The 20,816-nt window shown below is 40.1% G+C and overlaps 3 protein-coding genes across 9 annotated transcripts; all 3 read left to right on the top strand.

The window, feature by feature from the left end:
- Positions 1-29: 29 nt before the first annotated feature.
- Positions 30-4,368, top strand: LOC106436512 (ATP-dependent DNA helicase At3g02060, chloroplastic). Of its 2 annotated transcripts, XM_022713692.2 has the most exons (14): positions 30-697; positions 783-1,008; positions 1,083-1,328; positions 1,414-1,548; positions 1,639-1,763; positions 1,841-1,980; positions 2,136-2,206; positions 2,346-2,507; positions 2,594-2,680; positions 2,752-2,925; positions 3,061-3,105; positions 3,301-3,657; positions 3,759-4,015; positions 4,095-4,368. In XM_022713692.2, the coding sequence occupies exons 1-13, from the start codon at positions 96-98 to the stop codon at positions 3,858-3,860; spliced, it is 2,472 nt and encodes an 823-aa protein (XP_022569413.2). In that variant the 5' UTR covers positions 30-95; the 3' UTR covers positions 3,861-4,015; positions 4,095-4,368. The 2 variants fall into 2 exon arrangements, with proteins under 2 accessions (XP_022569413.2, XP_048631583.1); XM_048775626.1 differs by lacking the exon at positions 3,061-3,105.
- Position 4,369: 1 nt separating this feature from the next.
- Positions 4,370-6,313, top strand: LOC106436515 (DEAD-box ATP-dependent RNA helicase 41-like). Its single transcript, XM_048775628.1, has 2 exons — positions 4,370-4,605; positions 4,684-6,313. Exons 1-2 carry the CDS (start codon positions 4,572-4,574, stop codon positions 6,156-6,158), a joined length of 1,509 nt encoding a protein of 502 aa, XP_048631585.1. The 5' UTR covers positions 4,370-4,571; the 3' UTR covers positions 6,159-6,313.
- An 89-nt stretch (positions 6,314-6,402) lies between these two features.
- Positions 6,403-8,944, top strand: LOC106436519 (OVARIAN TUMOR DOMAIN-containing deubiquitinating enzyme 12). Of its 6 annotated transcripts, none has more exons than XM_048775634.1 (10): positions 6,403-6,580; positions 6,900-7,092; positions 7,169-7,242; positions 7,432-7,486; positions 7,578-7,652; positions 7,839-7,912; positions 8,000-8,048; positions 8,396-8,477; positions 8,596-8,652; positions 8,736-8,944. In XM_048775634.1, the coding sequence occupies exons 2-10, from the start codon at positions 6,946-6,948 to the stop codon at positions 8,780-8,782; spliced, it is 660 nt and encodes a 219-aa protein (XP_048631591.1). In that variant the 5' UTR covers positions 6,403-6,580; positions 6,900-6,945; the 3' UTR covers positions 8,783-8,944. The 6 variants fall into 6 exon arrangements, with proteins under 6 accessions (XP_048631591.1, XP_048631590.1, XP_048631592.1 ...); XM_048775633.1 differs by having other exon boundaries at positions 6,418-6,580; positions 8,396-8,480; XM_048775632.1 differs by lacking the exon at positions 6,403-6,580 and adding an exon at positions 6,594-6,723 and having other exon boundaries at positions 8,396-8,480.
- Positions 8,945-20,816: the final 11,872 nt, after the last annotated feature.

Below are 20,816 nucleotides of genomic sequence, written 5' to 3'. Positions count from 1 at the left end.
CGTGACGCTGTGTGAACCAATCTTAAGCTCTCTCTCTGGCTCGCTCTGCATTATCCTCTTCCTGTTTCTAAACCTCTGCTCTGAGGAGGTTAACGATGACATCCTTGCTCCTCCCAAATCCGGACTCGATTACCACCACACCCCTCGTTTCCAACCTACGCTCCTTCCGGAGGTTCTTCTCTCCTCTCAGACGCTCCTCCTTGCCCCGAAACTCATCATCATCATCTCTTCCACTAGTCGCTGTTTCCTCTCTCTCCGCAACTGCCGCAAAACCTACTACAGCGACCAGGTGGAGAGAGAAGCATGAGTTAGCTGAAAGCGATTCAATCTCCATCCTCAACGAGAGGATTCGGCGGGACCTGGGAAAGAGAGAGACTGCTAGGCCGGCCATGGACTCTAAGGAGGCCGAAAAGTACATTCAGATGGTGAAGGAACAACAAGAGAGGGGTCTGCAGAAGCTCAAAGGAGTAAGGCCAGGCTCAGACGGTGGTTTCAGCTACAAGGTTGACCCTTACACTCTCCTTTCCGGTGATTATGTGGTGCACAAGAAGGTTGGCATTGGTCGTTTTGTTGGTATTAAGTTGGATGTCCCCAAGGATTCTTCTGAGCCCCTTGAATATGTCTTTATTGAGTATGCTGACGGCATGGCCAAGCTTCCGCTCAAGCAGGCCTCCCGTCTCCTCTACCGATACAACCTGTAACGTTTTTTTTGACTCTCTTCCTCCCTCTCTTGGTCTCTTGTTCTATGTTGATGCCCATACCATAATTTTCTTCTGTTTCAGTCCTAATGAGTCCAAACGGCCTCGGACTTTAAGTCGGCTGAGCGACACTAGTGTTTGGGAGAGAAGAAAGACCAAAGGAAAAGTCGCTATTCAGAAAATGGTTGTTGACTTGATGGAGCTCTATCTTCATAGGCTTAGACAGAAGAGATTTCCTTATCCCAAAAACCCCGTCATGGCTGATTTCACTGCTCAATTTCCTTATAACGCTACACCTGACCAGCAGCAGGTCTTTGCTTCCTGCTTTCTCTTTACTTGTTCATATTCCTCCTTCCCCTGAACCTCACTTCTTCTACCTTGCAGGCTTTCCTTGATGTTGACAAGGATTTGACTGAGAGGGAAACACCTATGGACCGATTGATATGTGGAGACGTTGGATTTGGTAAAACTGAGGTTGCTCTACGTGCCATCTTTTGTGTGGTCTCCGCTGGCAAACAAGCTATGGTTTTAGCACCCACTATTGTTTTGGCCAAGCAACATTACGATGTCATCTCTCAGCGGTTTTCCTTGTATCCCCAAATCAAAGTCGGTCTTTTAAGTCGGTTTCAGGTATTCATTCACACCACTGTTTACTTTTTTTTTTTGCCTAGCAAAACGAGCGATTTACCACAGTCACATGTTCGACATTGTGCAGACCAAAGCAGAGAAGGAGGCGTATCTGGAAATGATAAAACACGGTCATCTCAATATCATTGTAGGTACTCACTCCCTTCTCGGAAGCCGTGTTGTGTACAGCAATCTAGGCCTTCTTGTCGTCGATGAGGAACAGGTAGGTTGTGTTCTAATTCCTTGAAAAATATTAGATGGTCTCTGTAAGATTCTTGGATTGTTTAATGGAATCTCTCTTTTTACTTTACAGAGATTTGGGGTCAAGCAGAAAGAAAAGATTGCATCTTTCAAAACGTCAGTGGATGTGCTTACCCTCTCCGCAACACCTATACCAAGGACGTTATACTTAGCTTTGACTGGATTCCGGGATGCCAGGTTGTGTTTCCATTAATAAGCTAACTGATAGAATATGATGAGAGACTAATGCCCCCTTTCTTGCTCCCTTGTTTTAGTTTAATCTCCACACCTCCACCGGAGAGGATTCCAATAAAAACCCATCTTTCATCGTTCCGTAAGGAAAAGGTTATCAAAGCAATAAAAAATGAACTGAATCGTGGTGGCCAAGTTTTCTATGTCTTGCCTCGAATTAAAGGTTAAATGCACCATAAGCGGTTTTCTTTCTCTATATTAGTATCTCTTAGTATGACCACCTCTGGTCTTGGTCAACTTAGACACAAGTAGTATCAGAAAACTTTTTGACCATACATTTTTCCATTATCGCTTTACCACTTTCATTTTCCTTATCAGGACTAGAGGAAGTGATGGATTTTCTTGAAGAAGCATTTCCAGATATCGACATTGCTATGGCACATGGGAAGGTATGTTATGGCCTTTTGTTGCAGTACTCGACATTTGGGTGCTCCTCATTCATAACATATATCACATTTAATGGAAAATTCTCCTAAGAAATGATGTTGCCGTATCTTTGATTATCCTGCTACGCTGATGTATTCACAGCAATACTCAAAACAACTAGAGGAAACCATGGAGAGATTTGCGCAAGGAAAGATCAAAATCCTCATATGCACTAATATTGTTGAAAGCGGACTTGATATTCAAAATGCAAATACCATAATCATCCAGGATGTTCAACAATTTGGGCTCGCTCAGTTGTACCAGGTGCCAAAGTTATTTCTTAAACATTGCTATTGCAGTTAGCCTGGAAAAGAGCTTCTTAGATATCTTCTCTTGGTTGTTGTCAACAGTTGCGTGGAAGGGTTGGCCGGGCTGATAAAGAAGCTCATGCCTACCTGTTTTATCCTGATAAATCACTGCTCTCTGATCAAGCACTGGTATTGGGGGTGATTTTATTTGTTCTATTCCCTTTGCAGACTGGTATGTAATGTACAAGCTAACTGTGCAGGAAAGGCTTAGTGCTCTTGAAGAGTGTCGCGAGCTTGGACAAGGTTTCCAACTTGCGGAGAAAGACATGGGTATAAGAGGCTTTGGGACAATTTTTGGTGAACAGCAGACAGGAGATGTTGGAAATGTCGGCATCGATCTCTTCTTTGAAATGCTTTTTGAGAGTCTATCCAAGGTACTTTTTGACTAAGGCCTCCTTCCACATATTTCTGTCTGATCATGACACTGATGAGCATTTTGTTTTTTTGTTTTTTGTTTTTAACTAGGCTTGGTTATTGATTTATGAGTCAATTTTTTTGGTTGTTTCTAGGTGGAGGAACTCCGTATTTTTTCGGTTCCATACAATCTGGTGAAGGTAGTTGCTATTTTGAACTTGTAAGAACGGTTAAATAATTTAGATTAAAAAGAAGTGACACAAGATCAGGATATTTCCAGTGTCTGTTGTTTGTGCACGAGTAAGGGGAGAAGTTCAATCTTCAATGCACTTGTTATGCCTCGAACTGTGGCAGTTAACGGGCTTCTAATTCTTTTTATCTTCTCTGTATTCCAGATTGACATAAATATAAATCCTCGGCTGCCGTCCGAGTATGTAAATTACCTGGAAAATCCGATGGAGATCATCAATGAAGCTGAAAAAGCAGCTGAGAAAGATATGTGGAGTCTCATGCAATTCACAGAGAACTTACGTCGCCAATATGGGAAAGAACCTTACTCCATGGAGATCATTTTGAAGAAGCTGTATGTGAGACGAATGGCGGCTGATCTTGGAGTAAACAGAATTTATGCATCAGGGAAGATGGTTGTGATGAAAACAAATATGAGTAAGAAGGTGTTCAAGCTGATCACAGATTCCATGACTTGTGACGTTTACCGAAGCTCCTTGATATATGAAGGAGATCAAATAATGGTACTGTAGGAGTGAATTAGTAGTAGTATGGACATGTGCATGAATTTGTGTAATCTATTCCAATGAACTAAACTGTGGGGCTTTACATGGGATATGTGCAGGCGGAACTTTTGCTGGAGCTACCAAGAGAACAGTTACTGAACTGGATGTTCCAGTGCTTGTCAGAACTGCATGCATCACTCCCTGCTCTTATCAAATACTAGCTCCCCCTTCACTTCACAGCCTCTCTTGCGCGTAGGATGTTTTAGAAGGAGAGGGATTCCTCAGCACTCATTCATGGAGTTTCCTTCATAGAATAGAACATAGAAGAATAATGATTTTTGTGTATAAATATATACAAGGGAAGCATTTTAATCAGGTATGTACGTCTCAACGTGACTGTTTAGTGCCAACAAACAATGGCGTTTTCTAATCCTACCCGTGTTCTTTTGTTCCAGGCAGCTACTCACACTTAAATTTGTTAAGGATTTAATGGGGAAGCAGTGATGAAAACTGTCTAGCGCTGGGCATGTTTGACGTTGAGATCATCAACCAAATGCGAGTTGGTAAAGTCTTGGATATCTGTTGGGAGTTCGATAGTGTAAAATGTAGTTTTCTGGGATTCTTCTTTTGTATGGCCCAGTAAAAAGCCCATTTGTGTGTATACTTCAAATATATCTAGGGCCCATTTGTGTGTATACTCCAAATATATTTACGGGTCCATGTTTGCTTCTTCTTCTTCTTCTTCTTCTTGCGTCGATCAACACACACCCTACCGATTGGAAAAGCCTTGTGTTTGCTAGCGAGTCTATATTTCTCGCCTCGGATGATTTGATTCTTTCAATTGCTGTGTTTGTTTGTGTTAGATTGAATTATCTTTGGCTGATTGGTGTCGTGCGTATGTGTTTACGGAAGCTGGTTTCTGTCTGAAGAGTATGAACGAAGATAGCTGCGTCCCTTACCTCTCTGGTTAGTCTCACTTAGGATTGCTTGTCGTTCATCTTCTCTTTGGCACGGTTTAATCGGCCTAGCTTTTTTTATGTGTAGATGGTGGTATCAAACAAAAGTCTATAGATCAAAGATCGCCTCTTCCCGGGGAGCCTAAATGTGTAATCTGCTGTCGTTACGGTGAGTACATTTGTGACGAGACCAATGATGACATCTGCAGTCTCGAGTGTAAGCAAACACTTTTGAAGAAGACTAGAGTGTTTCCTGCCACTGATGAGTGCTTCTATGTTGGATCTTCTTCCACCGATTATTATTCTCTACGGCTTAGAAGCAAGCTTGATATTCATGTCCAAGGAGCAGCCGTTCCTCCTCCTGTCCTCTCTTTCACCTCTTGTGGACTTCCTCCTAAGCTTCTTCTTAATTTAGAAACGGCTGGTTATGACTTTCCCACCCCTATCCAGATGCAAGCAGTTCCAGCTGCTTTAAGCGGCTCAAGTCTGCTCGCTTCGGCTCACACTGGCTCCGGCAAGACTGCTTCTTTTCTTGTTCCTATTGTCTCTCGTTGTGCACGTTTTCGCTCTGAGCATCCCTCCTCCGACCCCAGGAACCCCTTGGCTTTGGTTTTGGCTCCAACTAGAGAGCTCTGCGTCCAAGTTGAAGCTCAGGCTAAGATGCTCGGAAAGGGACTCCCATTTAAGACTGCACTTGTTGTAGGCGGGGATCCCATGTCTGGACAACTCTACCGCATTCACCAAGGTGTAGAGTTGATTATTGGCACCCCAGGTCGGCTTGTAGACCTTCTAGCAAAGCACACCATTGAACTAGAGGATGTTATGATGTTTGTGCTGGATGAGGTTGACTGCATGCTCCAGAGAGGTTTCATTGATCAGGTGATGCAGATATTTAGGGCTTTATCACAACCGCAGGTCTTGCTGTTCTCAGCGACGGTCTCAAGGGAGGTGGAGAAGGTGGGAGGGTCTCTAGCCAAGGAAATGATTTTGGTGTCCATAGGTAAACCCAACACACCTAGCAAAGCTGTCAAACAATTGGCTATATGGGTTGATGCAAAGCAAAAGAAACAGAAGCTCTTTGAGATACTGACAAGTCAAAACCATTTCAAACCCCCAGCTGTTGTTTATGTGAGTTCGAGAGCTGGAGCAGATCTCTTGGCTAATGCTATAACTGTGGTGACTGGGATAAAAGCTCTATCGATCCATGGGGAGAAGCCAATGAGGGAGAGGAGAGATGTAATGGGGTCGTTTTTGGGTGGAGAGGTGCCGCTTCTTGTATCAACTGGAGTTCTAGGCCGAGGAGTTGACCTGTTGGTAGTAAGGCAGGTAATCGTGTTTGACATGCCTAATACCATCAAGGAGTACATACATGTAATTGGCAGGGCCTCTAGGATGGGAGACCAGGGCAGTGCCATTTTGTTTGTAAACGAGGAGAGCAAACATCTGTTCCCTGATTTGGTTGTGGCTTTAAAAAGTTGTGGAGCAGCCATACCTAAGCAACTTACCAGTTTGACATCATCCAGGGAAATGCACAGCAACAAGAAGAGGAGGGTTGGATACTGAAATGTATGGCCTGGATTCGAATGTATGATGTATTAAAAGCAAAGAAAGAAATGAAGACTTGAGATACTGAGTAGGGGACATGGAGAAAAGGTTTACCTTGTTAAGATTCAGATTTTCAGATGCCGAGGAGTGTGAAATAAAATCTTATTTTGACATATTGGGTAAAAAAAAGGTTAGTTTGTTAAGATTATTATAGATGCAAGTAGTACGTAATAAAACATACTTGACTTTTGGGTTTGGCTGAAAACAAAGGTAGCAGAGACAAAGAACGCGGTTTTGTTACCCGCCAGCCAACTGCCAATGTCTTAATAATGTGGTGAAAGAAAAAGCCAAACTTTGTTTTTGTTCAATTGTTGATCACAAAAAAAAAAAAAAAAAAAAAGATCGTCGACACCAACTTGCTGTCTCCTTCGCACCGTAAGGTATCAACTTTTCTGCTCTTTGGAATCTTTATCCTTTCCATTTCTTTTAGATCCGATAGTCTCGATGTGGCTGATGATTGGCTTATTCCCAGATCCAATCGATTCATTTCATTTCCTTTCTTCTTTCATCATTCTCCTTTTATGTAACACAAATTTCCACTTTCCTGCGCTCTCTCTCTCTCTCTGTCCAATTTCAAGCTTTGTGTCATCTTTTCGCATCATGTCTTGATCTCTCCAAATTTTCATGCTTTTAAGGCCATGTTCATAACTTAAATCAATGAAAATTTCCTTCATAACGTGATCCAGCTTCTTGTTGTAGGACTAGAAGGAGTTTCTCTGTTTCACCTACTACGTCACAAGAAAACATGATGGGAGACTCTTCGAGTTCAACCTCTTGGAGGAGTCAAACGGATACTCAGGATGATCGGATGATTGCTCTCATGTTATCTGAAGAATACACTAAACTAGATGGTGCAGTAGGCAGACGCCTCTCCAATCTTGCTCCCGTTCCCGTAAGCTTGGTTCTAGTCCCCTTCCTACAACCAAATGCTATTGTATAGCTATGATACACCTTTTCTTGTTTTGCAGCATGTTCCGCGGATAAATTCTTATATTCCCAACTTAAATGATGCCACCTTGGATCACCAACGCCTTCTTCAAAGGTTCTTTCCCATATGCTCACTCTCTTCTTTCTCTTTTCTTAACATAACTAGGAGGACTCTCGCTCGTTGTTGTGGATATGTTAGTATACTCATTCTATAATGTTTACTCCTAGACAAGTCAAACTGAGATTAATACCCTGTGATACACTTTCTTTCATTGTTAATTCTTAAGTTTGATCTTCCTCGCAGGCTAAATGTTTATGGTTTGTGTGAGTTGAAGGTCTCTGGTGATGGGAACTGCCAGGTGAATAGAGGCCAAATTTCAAACAAATCTTCTTTATCTCTTTCTTTTCTCTCTCTAGTCGTATACTCATATCTTTTTGAGTGTCTTTCAGTTCCGAGCTCTTTCTGACCAGTTGTACCGATCTTCAGAGTACCACAAGCAAGTTAGGGGAGAAGTTGTTAAACAGGTTAGATGTCTTATGAGTTATGACGATGATCAAAGAGAGAGAGTGATGACTGTCTTTTATGATTTTCATTAAACCATTGTTGCAATTGAACAAATGGATTTAGTACCTGTTTCAGTATTAGGTGCACACATTCCTTTTCGTACGTCATTTCCTAGTTATTCTGTTGTTTTTGTCTTGTTGCTACAGCTCAAGGACAATCGCACTATATACGAAAGTTATGTTCCGATGAAATACAAACGGTATTACAAGAGGATGGCAAAGTAAGTTATTTTCATTTCTCCTCTAAGCCATAATTGGTTTGATCTTTAAATTCTTCTGTTTCAAGTTCAAAATTACATGAATGACAGACTTGGAGAATGGGGAGACCATATTACCCTACAAGCTGCGGCAGATAGGGTAATTTTCCTTTTTGTCTCAGTTTTCACAGCACTTGTATTAATAGTTAAAATGTACCTAAATGATCTTTCCTTTGTTCTCGTATCATCTGCTCTAGTTCTGTTGATGTTTTTTTTCCCCTATCTAGTCTTCTTCATGTCCTTTGTTTCATATGCATGTTACATGAAATAGGTAACACTTTAGCACATCCTCGAGAAGGCATGTAAAGTAATCGCTGACTTTTGTGGCATTAGGCACTGTTTTTTTTTTTTTTTTTTTTTTTTTTTTTTTTTTTTGTGCACTACATTAGGCACTGTTTTCTTTACCTTTTTCTTAACAATTTTTTCCATTGCATCTCCCTTGAATAGTTTGCAGCAAAGATATGCCTGCTGACATCCTTCAGAGACACTTGCTTCATTGAAATTATGCCTCAAGACCAAGCACCTAAGCGTGGTGAGACTCCATAATATATTTCTTTTCACCTTCACTCATCGCTACTTGATCTTAAGTAGCATATGGAAAATGCACTCTTACAAAGTTGTGGCTTTATATGTTTGGAATGGTGCAGAGTTATGGTTAAGTTTCTGGTCAGAGGTGCATTATAACTCTTTATACGATAATCAAGGTTTGTCTTTCTGCTTACAAAGTGTAACAAAATGGTGGCTTTGTGCTTGAGGACACTGATTATGATCTTCTTTCTGAGTGCAGCGGTTCCAGTTCAGCAGAAGCCAAAGAGAAAACATTGGTTGTTCTAGAAAGCAAGCCTCTCACATTGATAACATCTTCGAATTTTATTCTTTCAGTATTGTGCATAAGTCAACAGTTTCAGACGCCGTAACTCTTCCTTCATACTTGTATACACACGAACTAGCTTGAACTATAACATTTTTAAGTTAAACAAAATATTACCCAACGAATATATATATATTTTTAGTTTTGGTACAAATTTGTATTCCTAAAACATAAACAAATACTTATAAGCCACAACAGTAATCGTATCCATAGTGCACATTTGAAAAATGATACGATCACTTCCACTTGATCAAGTGGTTTAAGTGCAAATAATTTGTCCTATATGTAAACCATCCATTCTCTGGTGCTTTCTATGTAGGTACAACTAGGTGTTTTTTTTTTTTTTTTTTTTTTTTTTGATCAAAAGGTACAACTAGGTGTTTTGCCAGCGATGCGGACTTAAATATTTTCATAAATTTTTGAAAAGTTTTTTGTATATTACACTAGTTATATTGTGTTTTCCAAAAAGAATTCTTGCGATCAATTTAGTATTATCTATGCATTGTCTACTTTCGAGTATATAAATATATATATTTCTGAACAATTAAATATTAAAATATTTTAGTGGTATAATTTAAACTTGGATCTCTAGTCAAAAAACAAAACTTGTTTCCAATTTATATAAAGAATATTATATTTTTGAATGAGCAAAAATTTAAGGATGGTTATTGTTTTAAGAACATTAACATGTTATTTCTGAACAATTAAATATTAAAATATTTTAGTGGTATAAATTGGATCTCTAGTCAAAAAACAAAACTTGTTTCCAATTTATGTAAAGAATATTTTTTTTTTTGAGATTCTACTGCTATAATAGTTTAATGGTTTTTGAAATACTACTAATTAATTGTTATTGATTCGAAGATTTTCAAATTTCATCGAAATTCTTTATTTATTTATGATAATAGTTTTTCATTCTACTTTAACAAAATTTAACGTTATTAAAATATAATTTACTTTTTTTATTCATAAGATACAACTTTCAAAATATTTTGGCAATTAAAATAATGGATGTAAGTTTTAAAATCCGTTATGTAATTTGTTATTTAAATATGACAACAACAAATTACATAGCAGTAGAGTTTAGGTTTTTTTAGCTTTAAGTTTTGAGATTATTTTTTAGTGTTTACGGTTGGTAGAGTTTTAGCGTTAGATGAGATTTATGGTTAGGTTTAGGTAGGGTGTTAAGGTTAGGTTTAGGCAGGTTTTAGGGTTAACAGGGTTTAGGGTTAGCAGGGTTTAGGGGTAGAAAGGGTTTAGGGTTAACAGGGTTTAGGGTTAGCAGGGTTTAGGGGTAGAAAGGGTTTAGGGCTAGGTAGGCTTTTTAGGGTTAGGCAGGGTTTAGGGTTTGGAAGGGTTTAGGGTAAGAAAGGGTTTAAGGTTAGGTAGGGTTTAAGGTTAAAAAGGGTTTAGGGTTAGGTAGGGTTTAGGGTTAGTAGGGTTTAAGGTTAGGTAGGGTTTAAGGTTGGTAGGATTTAGGGTTAGGTAGGGTTTAGGGTTAGTAGGTTTTAGGGCTAGGTAAAGTTTAGGGTTAGGTAAGGTTTAGGGTAGGTAGGGTTTAGGGTTAGGTAGGGTTTTGGGTTAGGTAGGGTTTAGGGTTAGGTAGGGTTGAAGGTTAGGTAGGGTTTAGAATTAGGTAGGGTTTAGGGATAGTAGGGTTTAGGGTTAGGTAGGGTTTAGGGTTAGCGTGGTTTCGGGTTAGGTAGGGTTTAGTGTTAGAAAGGGTTTAGGGTTAGGTAGGGTTTATAGGGTTAGGCATGGTTTAGGGTTACAAAGGGTCTAGAGTTAGAAAGGATTTAGGGTTAATAGGGTTTAGGGCAAGGTAGGGTTTAAGGTTAGAAAGGGTTTAGGGTTAAGTAGGGTTTAGGGTTAGGTAGGGTTTAGGGTTAGGTAGGGTTTGGAATTAGTAGGGTTTAGGGTAGGTAGGGTTTAGGGTTAGGTAGGTTTTAGAATTAGGTAGGGTTTAAGGTTAGTAGGGTTTAGGGTTAGGTAGGGTTTAGGGTTAGGTAGGGTTTAGGGTTAGAAAGGGTTTAGGGTTAGAAAGGGTTTAGGGTTAGGCAGGGTTTAGGGTTACGAATGGTTTAGGGTTAGAAAGGGTTTAGGGTTAGGTAGGGTTTAGAGTTAAAAAGGGTTTAGGGTAGGGTTTAGGGCTAGGTAGGGTTTAGGTTTGGTAGGGTTTAGGGTTAGGTAGGGTTTAGGGTTGGTAGGGTTTAGGGTTAGGTGAGGTTTAGGGTTAGTAGGGTTTAGGGTTAGGTAGGGTTTAGGGTTATTAGGGTTTGGGGCAAGGTAGGGTTTAGGGTTAGGTAGGGTTTGGAATTAGTAGGGTTTAGGGTTAGTAGGGTTTAAAGTTAGTAGGGTTTAGGGTTGGGTAAGGTTTAGGGTTAGGTAGGGTTTAGGGTTAGTAGGGTTTAAGGCTAGGTAGGGTTTAGGGTTAGAAAGAGTTTAGGGTTAAAAAGGGTTTAGGGTAGGTAGGGTTTAGGGTTAGGTAGGGTTTAGGGTTAGTAGGGTTTAAGGCAAGGTAGGCTTTAGGGTTAGGTAGGGTTTAGGGTTAAGTAGGGTTTAGGGTTAGGTAGGGTTTAGGGTTAGGTAGGGTTTGGAATTAGTAGGGTTTAGGGTAGTTAGGGTTTAGGGTTAGGTAGGGTATAGAATTAGGTAGGGTTTAGGGTTAGTAGGGTTTAGGGTTAGGTAGGGTTTAGGGTTAGGTAGGATTTAGGGTTAGAAAGGGTTTAGGGTTAGGTAGGGTTTATAGGGTTAGGCAGGGTTTAGGGTTACAAATGGTTTAGGGTAAGAAAGGGTTTAGGGTTAGGTAGGGTTTAGGGTAGGTAGGGTTTAGGGTTAGTAGGGTTTAGGGTTAGGTAGGGATTAGGGTTAAAAAGGGTTTAGGGTAGGGTTTAAGGTAGGTAGGGTTTAGGGTTAGTAGGGTTTAGGGTTAGGTAGGGTTTAGGGTTGGTAGGGTATAGGGTTAGGTAAGGTTTAGGGTTATTAGGGTTTAGGGTTAGGTAGGGTTTAGGGTTAGTAGGGTTTGGGGCAAGGTAGGGTTTAGGGTTAGGTAGGGTTTAGGGTTAAGTAGGGTTTGGAATTTGTAGGGTTTAGGGTTAGGTAGGGTTTAGGGTTAGTAGGGTTTAAACTTAGTAGGGTTTAGGGTTGGGTAGGGTTTAGGGTTAGGTAGGGTTTAGGGTTAGTAGGGTTTAGGGCTAGGTAGGGTTTAGGGTTAGGTAGGGTTAGGGTAGGTAGGGTTAAGAGTTAGGTAGGGTTTAGGGCTAGGTAGGGTTTAGAATTAGGTAGGGCTTAGGGTTAGTAGGGTTTAGGGTTAGGTAGGTTTTAGGGCTAGGTTTAGGGTTAGTAGAGTTTAGGGTTAGGTAGGGTTTAGAATTAGGTAGGGTTTAGGGTTAGCAGGGTATAGGGTTAGAAAGGATATATGGTTAGTAGGGTTTATGGTTAGTAGGATTTAGGGCTAGAAAGGGTTTAAGGTTAAAAAGGGTTTAGGGTTAGGTTGGGTTTAGGGTTAGGCAGGGTTTAGAGTTAGGTCAGATTTAGGGTTAGAAGGGGTTTAGGGTTTGGGAGGGTTTAGGGTTAGGTAGGGTTTAGGGTTTGAAAGGGTTTAGGGTTAGGCAGGGTTTAGGGCTAGAAAGGGTTTAGGGTTAGAAAGGTTTTAGGTTACGTAGGGTCTCTGTTCGAAAACGCGCCCGAGTTGACGAGTTCTCGGCCGGATAAGCGTTAGGCGTATACTCACCGTGGCGAGGAGGAGCAAATCGGAGTGGCCCGGCGGTGGACTGTTTTTTTTTTCGATTTAAACGTGGAATCAGTGAAATCGATGCCTAAGATTACCAAAACGTGTTGCTAAACCGAGAAAATTTGAACAAAACTGATAAAAAGATGAAAAATCGTGTTTGAAGCATATAGATGGCGGCTAGGGTTGCAGAGAACATTAGCAAAGAGACGAGGGTAAACATGTAATTTTCTCATTTAATGAATTAAAGCCGGAAAATGCAAAACAAATGTTCAAGCTGGGCTTCGAAACCGGGTCACGATGTCTTTATCCGCGTTTCTAACCACCAGGACAAGTCAACATATTGGTATGTTTGCCAAATCAAATATATATCAGTAAAATGTCTTGGACTTAATCGCCGATTAATCTCCGATTACTCCCCGATTATTTGGTAACTCGCTAGGCCCAGAATAGCCGCCCGACTAGCGCCTAGCGTAGTTTCGAACAGGGGGTAGGGTTAGTAGGGTTTAGAGTTTTGTAAGGCTAGGTAGTGTTTAGGGTTAGGTAGGGTTTAGGGTTAATATGGTTTAGGGTTAGGGTTAGGTAAGGTTAGGGTTAGGTTTTAGGTTGGGTTTTAGGGTTAGGTAGGGTTTACGTTTAGCGTTAGGTAGGTTTACGGTTAGATAGGTTGAGGGTTTAGGTAGTAGGAAGGGTTTAGGGATTAGGGTTAGGTTTATGTAGGGTTTAGGGTTAGGTAGGGTTAAGGTCTAGGTTTAGGTAGGGTTTAGGGTTAGGTAGAATTTAGGGTTTAGATAGTAGGAATGGTTTAGCGTTTGGTTTAGGTTGGGTTTAGGGTTTGGCTTAGAATAATGCTTAGGAGCGTTTGGTTTAGAATAATCCTTAGAAGGTATATGAGATTAGCCGTATAAAACTAAGGGTATTTGGGATTTAAATGTATAAAGGATTAGGGATAATGAGATTAGGTGTAAATTTAAATAGGGTACTTGGGACTAGGGGATATATGGAAATAAGGGTTTAGGGATTAGAAGTATTTGGGATTAGGGGTAAGAGGACTAAGAAATATTTAAGATTAATGTATATTTTGGATAAAGGGCATATGAGAATAAGGGTATATGAGAATAGAGGTATTTGGGATAAAGGGTATTAAGGATTAAAGGGTATATGAGAATAGAGAGTATATGTGATTAAGGGGTGTATAAGAATAAGAGGGTATTTTAGATTAAGAGGGTATTTGAGATTAAGGAGACATTTTAGATTAATAGGGTATTTGAGATTATGGGTATTTGAGATTAAGGGGGTATTTTAGATTAGGGGTACTTGAGATTAAAGGATATTTGAGAATAAGGGGTATTTTAGATTAGGGGTATTTGAGAAGGAGTATTTTAGATTAAGAGGGTATTTGAGATTAGGGGTATTTGAGATTAAGGGAGTATTTTAGATTAGGGGTATTTGAGATTAATGGGTATTGAGATTTAGGGGTATTTGAGAATAAGGGATATTTGAGAATATGGGTATTTGAGATTTTTAGGGTTTAGGGTTTAGGGGTATATGAGAATAAGGGAATATTTTAGATTAAGAGGGTATTTGAGATTAAGGGAGCATTTTAGATTAAGAGGGTATTTGAGATTAGGGGTATTTGAGATTAAGGAGGCATTTAGGGCTAGGTAGGCTTTTTAGGGTTAGGCAGGGTTTAGGGTTTGGAAGGGTTTAGGGTAAGAAAGGGTTTAAGGTTAGGTAGGGTTTAAGGTTAAAAAGGGTTTAGGGTTAGGTAGGGTTTAGGGTTAGTAGGGTTTAAGGTTAGGTAGGGTTTAAGGTTGGTAGGATTTAGGGTTAGGTAGGGTTTAGGGTTAGTAGGTTTTAGGGCTAGGTAAAATTTAGGGTTAGGTAAGGTTTAGGGTAGGTAGGGTTTAGGGTTAGGTAGGGTTTTGGGTTAGGTAGGGTTTAGGGTTAGGTAGGGTTGAAGGTTAGGTAGGGTTTAGAATTAGGTAGGGTTTAGGGATAGTAGGGTTTAGGGTTAGGTAGGGTTTAGGGTTAGCGTGGTTTCGGGTTAGGTACGGTTTAGTGTTAGAAAGGGTTTAGGGTTAGGTAGGGTTTATAGGGTTAGGCATGGTTTAGGGTTACAAAGGGTCAAGAGTTAGAAAGGATTTAGGGTTAATAGGGTTTAGGGCAAGGTAGGGTTTAGGGTTAGAAAGGGTTTAGGGTTAAGTAGGGTTTAGGGTTAGGTAGGGTTTAGGGTTAGGTAGGGTTTGGAATTAGTAGGGTTTAGGGTAGGTAGGGTTTAGGGTTAGGTAGGTTTTAGAATTAGGTAGGATTTAAGGTTAGTAGGGTGTAGGGTTAGGTAGGGTTTAGGGTTAGGTAGGGTTTAGGGTTAGAAAGGGTTTAGGGTTAGAAAGGGTTTAGGGTTAGGCAGGGTTTAGGGTTACGAATGGTTTAGGGTTAGAAAGGGTTTAGAGTTAAAAAGGGTTTAGGGTAGGGTTTAGGGCTAGGTAGGGTTTAGGGTTGGTAGGGTTTAGGGTTAGGTAGGGTTTAGGGTTGGTAGGGTTTAGGGTTAGGTGAGGTTTAGGGTTAGTAGGGTTTAGGGTTAGGTAGGGTTTAGGGTTACTAGGGTTTGGGGCAAGGTAGGGTTTAGGGTTAGGTAGGGTTTGGAATTAGTAGGGTTTAGGGTTAGTAGGGTTTAAAGTTAGTAGGGTTTAGGGTTGGGTAAGGTTTAGGGTTAGGTAGGGTTTAGGGTTAGTAGGGTTTAAGGCTAGGTAGGGTTTAGGGTTAGAAAGAGTTTAGGGTTAAAAAGGGTTTAGGGTAGGTAGGGTTTAGGGTTAGGTAGGGTTTAGGGTTAGTAGGGTTTAAGGCAAGGTAGGCTTTAGGGTTAGGTAGGGTTTAGGGTTAAGTAGGGTTTAGGGTTAGGTAGGGTTTAGGGTTAGGTAGGGTTTGGAATTAGTAGGGTTTAGGGTAGTTAGGGTTTAGGGTTAGGTAGGGTATAGAATTAGGTAGGGTTTAGGGTTAGTAGGGTTTAGGGTTAGGTAGGGTTTAGGGTTAGGTAGGATTTAGGGTTAGAAAGGGTTTAGGGTTAGGTAGGGTTTATAGGGTTAGGCAGGGTTTAGGGTTACAAATGGTTTAGGGTAAGAAAGGGTTTAGGGTTAGGTAGGGTTTAGGGTTAAAAAGGGTTTAGGGTAGGTAGGGTTTAGGGTTAGTAGGGTTTAGGGTTAGGTAGGGATTAGGGTTAAAAAGGGTTTAGGGTAGGGTTTAAGGTAGGTAGGGTTTAGGGTTAGTAGGGTTTAGGGTTAGGTAGGGTTTAGGGTTGGTAGGGTATAGGGTTAGGTAAGGTTTAGGGTTATTAGGGTTTAGGGTTCGGTAGGGTTTAGGGTTAGTAGGGTTTGGGGCAAGGTAGGGTTTAGGGTTAGGTAGGGTTTAGGGTTAAGTAGGTTTGGAATTAGTAGGGTTTAGGGTTAGGTAGGGTTTAGGGTTAGTAGGGTTTAAACTTAGTAGGGTTTAGGGTTGGGTAGGGTTTAGGGTTAGGTAGGGTTTAGGGTTAGTAGGGTTTAGGGCTAGGTAGGGTTTAGGGTTAGGTAGGGTTAGGGTAGGTAGGGTTAAGAGTTAGGTAGGGTTTAGGGCTAGGTAGGGTTTAGAATTAGGTAGGGCTTAGGGTTAGTAGGGTTTAGGGTTAGGTAGGTTTTAGGGCTAGGTTTAGGGTTAGTAGAGTTTAGGGTTAGGTAGGGTTTAGAATTAGGTAGGGTTTAGGGTTAGCAGGGTATAGGGTTAGAAAGGATATATGGTTAGTAGGGTTTATGGTTAGTAGGATTTAGGGCTAGAAAGGGTTTAAGGTTAAAAAGGGTTTAGGGTTAGGTTGGGTTTAGGGTTAGGCAGGGTTTAGAGTTAGGTCAGATTTAGGGTTAGAAGGGGTTTAGGGTTTGGGAGGGTTTAGGGTTAGGTAGGGTTTAGGGTTTGAAAGGGTTTAGGGTTAGGCAGGGTTTAGGGCTAGAAAGGGTTTAGGGTTAGAAAGGTTTTAGGTTACGTAGGGTCTCTGTTCGAAAACGCGCCCGAGTTGACGAGTTCTCGGCCGGATAAGCGTTAGGCGTATACTCACCGTGGCGAGGAGGAGCAAATCGGAGTGGCCCGGCGGTGGACTGTTTTTTTTTTCGATTTAAACGTGGAATCAGTGAAATCGATGCCTAAGATTACCAAAACGTGTTGCTAAACCGAGAAAATTTGAACAAAACAGATAAAAAGATGAAAAATCGTGTTTGAAGCATATAGATGGCGGCTAGGGTTGCAGAGAACATTAGCAAAGAGACGAGGGTAAACATGTAATTTTCTCATTTAATGAATTAAAGCCGGAAAATGCAAAACAAATGTTCAAGCTGGGCTTCGAAACCGGGTCACGATGTCTTTATCCGCGTTTCTAACCACCAGGACAAGTCAACATATTGGTATGTTTGCCAAATCAAATATATATCAGTAAAATGTCTTGGACTTAATCGCCGATTAATCTCCGATTACTCCCCGATTATTTGGTAACTCGCTAGGCCCAGAATAGCCGCCCGACTAGCGCCTAGCGTAGTTTCGAACAGGGGGTAGGGTTAGTAGGGTTTAGAGTTTTGTAGGGCTAGGTAGTGTTTAGGGTTAGGTAGGGTTTAGGGTTAATATGGTTTAGGGTTAGGGTTAGGTAAGGTTAGGGTTAGGTTTTAGGTTGGGTTTTAGGGTTAGGTAGGGTTTACGTTTAGCGTTAGGTAGGTTTACGGTTAGATAGGTTGAGGGTTTAGGTAGTAGGAAGGGTTTAGGGATTAGGGTTAGGTTTATGTAGGGTTTAGGGTTAGGTAGGGTTAAGGTCTAGGTTTAGGTAGGGTTTAGGGTTAGGTAGAATTTAGGGTTTAGATAGTAGGAATGGTTTAGCGTTTGGTTTAGGTTGGGTTTAGGGTTTGGCTTAGAATAATGCTTAGGAGCGTTTGGTTTAGAATAATCCTTAGAAGGTATATGAGATTAGCCGTATAAAACTAAGGGTATTTGGGATTTAAATGTATAAAGGATTAGGGATAATGAGATTAGGTGTAAATTTAAATAGGGTACTTGGGACTAGGGGATATATGGAAATAAGGGTTTAGGGATTAGAAGTATTTGGGATTAGGGGTAAGAGGACTAAGAAATATTTAAGATTAATGTATATTTTGGATAAAGGGCATATGAGAATAAGGGTATATGAGAATAGAGGTATTTGGGATAAAGGGTATTAAGGATTAAAGGGTATATGAGAATAGAGAGTATATGTGATTAAGGGGTGTATAAGAATAAGAGGGTATTTTAGATTAAGAGGGTATTTGAGATTAAGGAGACATTTTAGATTAATAGGGTATTTGAGATTATGGGTATTTTAGATTAGGGGTACTTGAGATTAAAGGATATTTGAGAATAAGGGGTATTTTAGATTAGGGGTATTTGAGAAGGAGTATTTTAGATTAAGAGGGTATTTGAGATTAGGGGTATTTGAGATTAAGGGAGTATTTTAGATTAGGGGTATTTGAGATTAATGGGTATTGAGATTTAGGGGTATTTGAGAATAAGGGATATTTGAGAATATGGGTATTTGAGATTTTTAGGGTTTAGGGTTTAGGGGTATATGAGAATAAGGGAATATTTTAGATTAAGAGGGTATTTGAGATTAAGGGAGCATTTTAGATTAAGAGGGTATTTGAGATTAGGGGTATTTGAGATTAAGGAGGCATTTTAGATTAGGGGTACTTGAGATAAAAGGGTATTTGAGATTAAAAAATATTTTAGATTAAGGGTATTTGAGAATAGGAGTATTTTAGATCAAGAGGGCATTTTAGATTAAGAGGGTATTTGAGATTAAAGGAGTATTTTAGATTAAAGGGTATTTGAGATTAAGGGATATTTAAGATTATGGGATATTTAAGATTATGGGTATTTGAGATTTTTACATGTCTGTGATCTCTCTTCAAGGGATCCTCCATGACATCGGCGTGTTGAGCCGGTCCCTTTCATCTATCTCGTTTAAGTTTGTTAGTAGGAATGGTAATGTTGATGCTGATAGTCTAGCTAAATCAGCTCTGTTTTCTGTTTCAATGTCTCCCTCTGGGATTGTGAACAATGTTACTAGTTAAATGAATGAAGTTGCAAGGTTTGACCAAAAAAAAAGGGTATTTGAGATTTTTAGGGTTTAGCGTGTAGGATTTACCTTGCTCTCTGTCAACCAAGGTAACTGCGATAAAAATACACAAAATGAAGTCCACAAACTATATAATATACACAATATATCATGTTTGATATCTATCATTTTCTTGCGTTTGTCTCTTTTCACTTTATCTCTAGAAACTTCAATGGTGAAGCTGATTTGGTGGCAAAATCAGCCCTTACCACATCTGTAATGAACCCATTTCGGGAGCTTTAGACTCCTTTTGTGTTAATACAATGTTTGTTGTCCAAAAAAAAAATACACAATGTATAATGTTATAACTTCTTGCTTATCAAAAGGTAAATGTACTTCATGGCGCAAATCTGGACAGTTGCATTTATTTATTTTTGATAAAATGTGAATTTATCATTAAAATGTGTCAAGCTTGTATACAAACGATAGCAACTTATGCAGTTTCTATGCCATCATCTAAAATATACACAATGACGAGGTGTTATCGTTGTGAATGATAGTAGACTAGATACTAAATGAATGAAAATAGAATAATAATTATATGAAATCATAACAATGTGTAAAGAATATTTTTAACTAAATAAAAATGAATTAAAAAAGAAGTGAAAAAAAAAAACAATGTTTGAGATAATGGGTGAGCAATTATTTGACGCTATATACGATAGGTTAAAACCGGCCCTCTACACAGACAAGAGCTATACGTGATCCGTGAAGGAGATCCTGTTGGGGAAATGGTGTTTGTTATGAGAGGAAAGCTTATAAGTGCGACCACCAATGGATGACAAACAGGGTTCCTCAGTGTCGTGCATTTCAAGGCAAGTGATTTCTGTGGAGATCATCTTCTAACGTGGGCTTTAGATCCTCAATGTTGGTCGCATTTTCCTATCTCGACAAGGACAGTCCAGGCTCTCACCAAAGTAGAAGCCTTTTCCCTTGCCGCAGAGGATCTCAAATCTGCCGCTTCACAATTCAGACGCCTCCATAGCAAGCAGCTCCAGCATACTTTTCAGGTTCTCTTTCTCATTCTCTCTCTCAGCTTATTAAAGGTGAACTACAATCTCTTTTTATGTAATGTTGTCAGGCTTTACTCAGTGCAATGGAGAACATGGAGAGCGTCTTTTGTACAAGCAGCGTGGCGGAGACACTGTCGTAGGAAATTGGCAAAATCATTACAGGAAGAAAAGACCGTCTAGGAGACGCGCTCGAACGGGCAAACGAGATACAGCAGCCGCGGGTTCATCATCGTCGTTGAGCCTTGGAGCCGCGTCTCGTTTCGCCTCAAACGTTCTACGCAACGTGAGGCACAACCTTGCGGATCCTCCTCCTCCTCGGCACACTCTTGCTTCGCTACCGCAGAAACCAATGGAGCCTTTACTTCACCGTAGATCATACAAGTGAGTCCCCTTAGATGTCTCTCTGGTAATATTAGATAATGTGTTTGCTTGGCACCATGGTTTTTTAAAACGAAAAACATTAAATATGATAATGTTTTTTGGAATAAGGTAAGAAGTTATAAACAAATAAATACTCAAATTGAGATGTAAGACACACATTCACAACACTAACAACAGATTCTTTAAGAGTTTCGAACGAAGGGCATCATCCTTAGGGAACAAGGAAACCGAAGTGACAAAAATATTCACTCACAAATCAGTGCTTGACACGTGTACAGGCCTACCCGTCTCTAACGGTAAAAAATGTTGATCACCGACTTTGTTTTTTCTTTTTTTTCAAATATCAACCGTTGAGAGTATTCATCTTCCACGAAATACCTTCTTCTTCTATGATAAAAGCGCAGGTGATCCAATGACTAAACACCTCGCTCGATTCTAAAGAAAATTCGCAAGGTTCGATTTCCATGTACGATGACGAACAAGTTCTCTGTTTCTGTAATCGAAAGTTTCGTCCTTTTACAGATCTTTCTTTCCTCGTTAGGGTTCCTTCCGTCTGTTCTGGTCGATAAGGTAATGATGCTTACTTGGTCTTGTGAGTTTCGCATACTCTGTTCTGGGTTTTGGAATTTACTCTCTGTTGTTTGTTTCTGAATCTGATTTAATCATAGATTTATCTTTCTACTAGTATTCACGTGCTTGATTTCTCTGAAGAATGA

This window comes from Brassica napus, unplaced genomic scaffold (assembly GCF_020379485.1).
Source record: "Brassica napus cultivar Da-Ae unplaced genomic scaffold, Da-Ae ScsIHWf_955;HRSCAF=1350, whole genome shotgun sequence".
Classification (NCBI taxonomy): Eukaryota; Viridiplantae; Streptophyta; class Magnoliopsida; order Brassicales; family Brassicaceae; genus Brassica; species Brassica napus.
The sequence above is the reverse complement of the archived record's forward strand: the minus strand, read 5'-3'. Positions and strand labels throughout refer to the sequence as shown.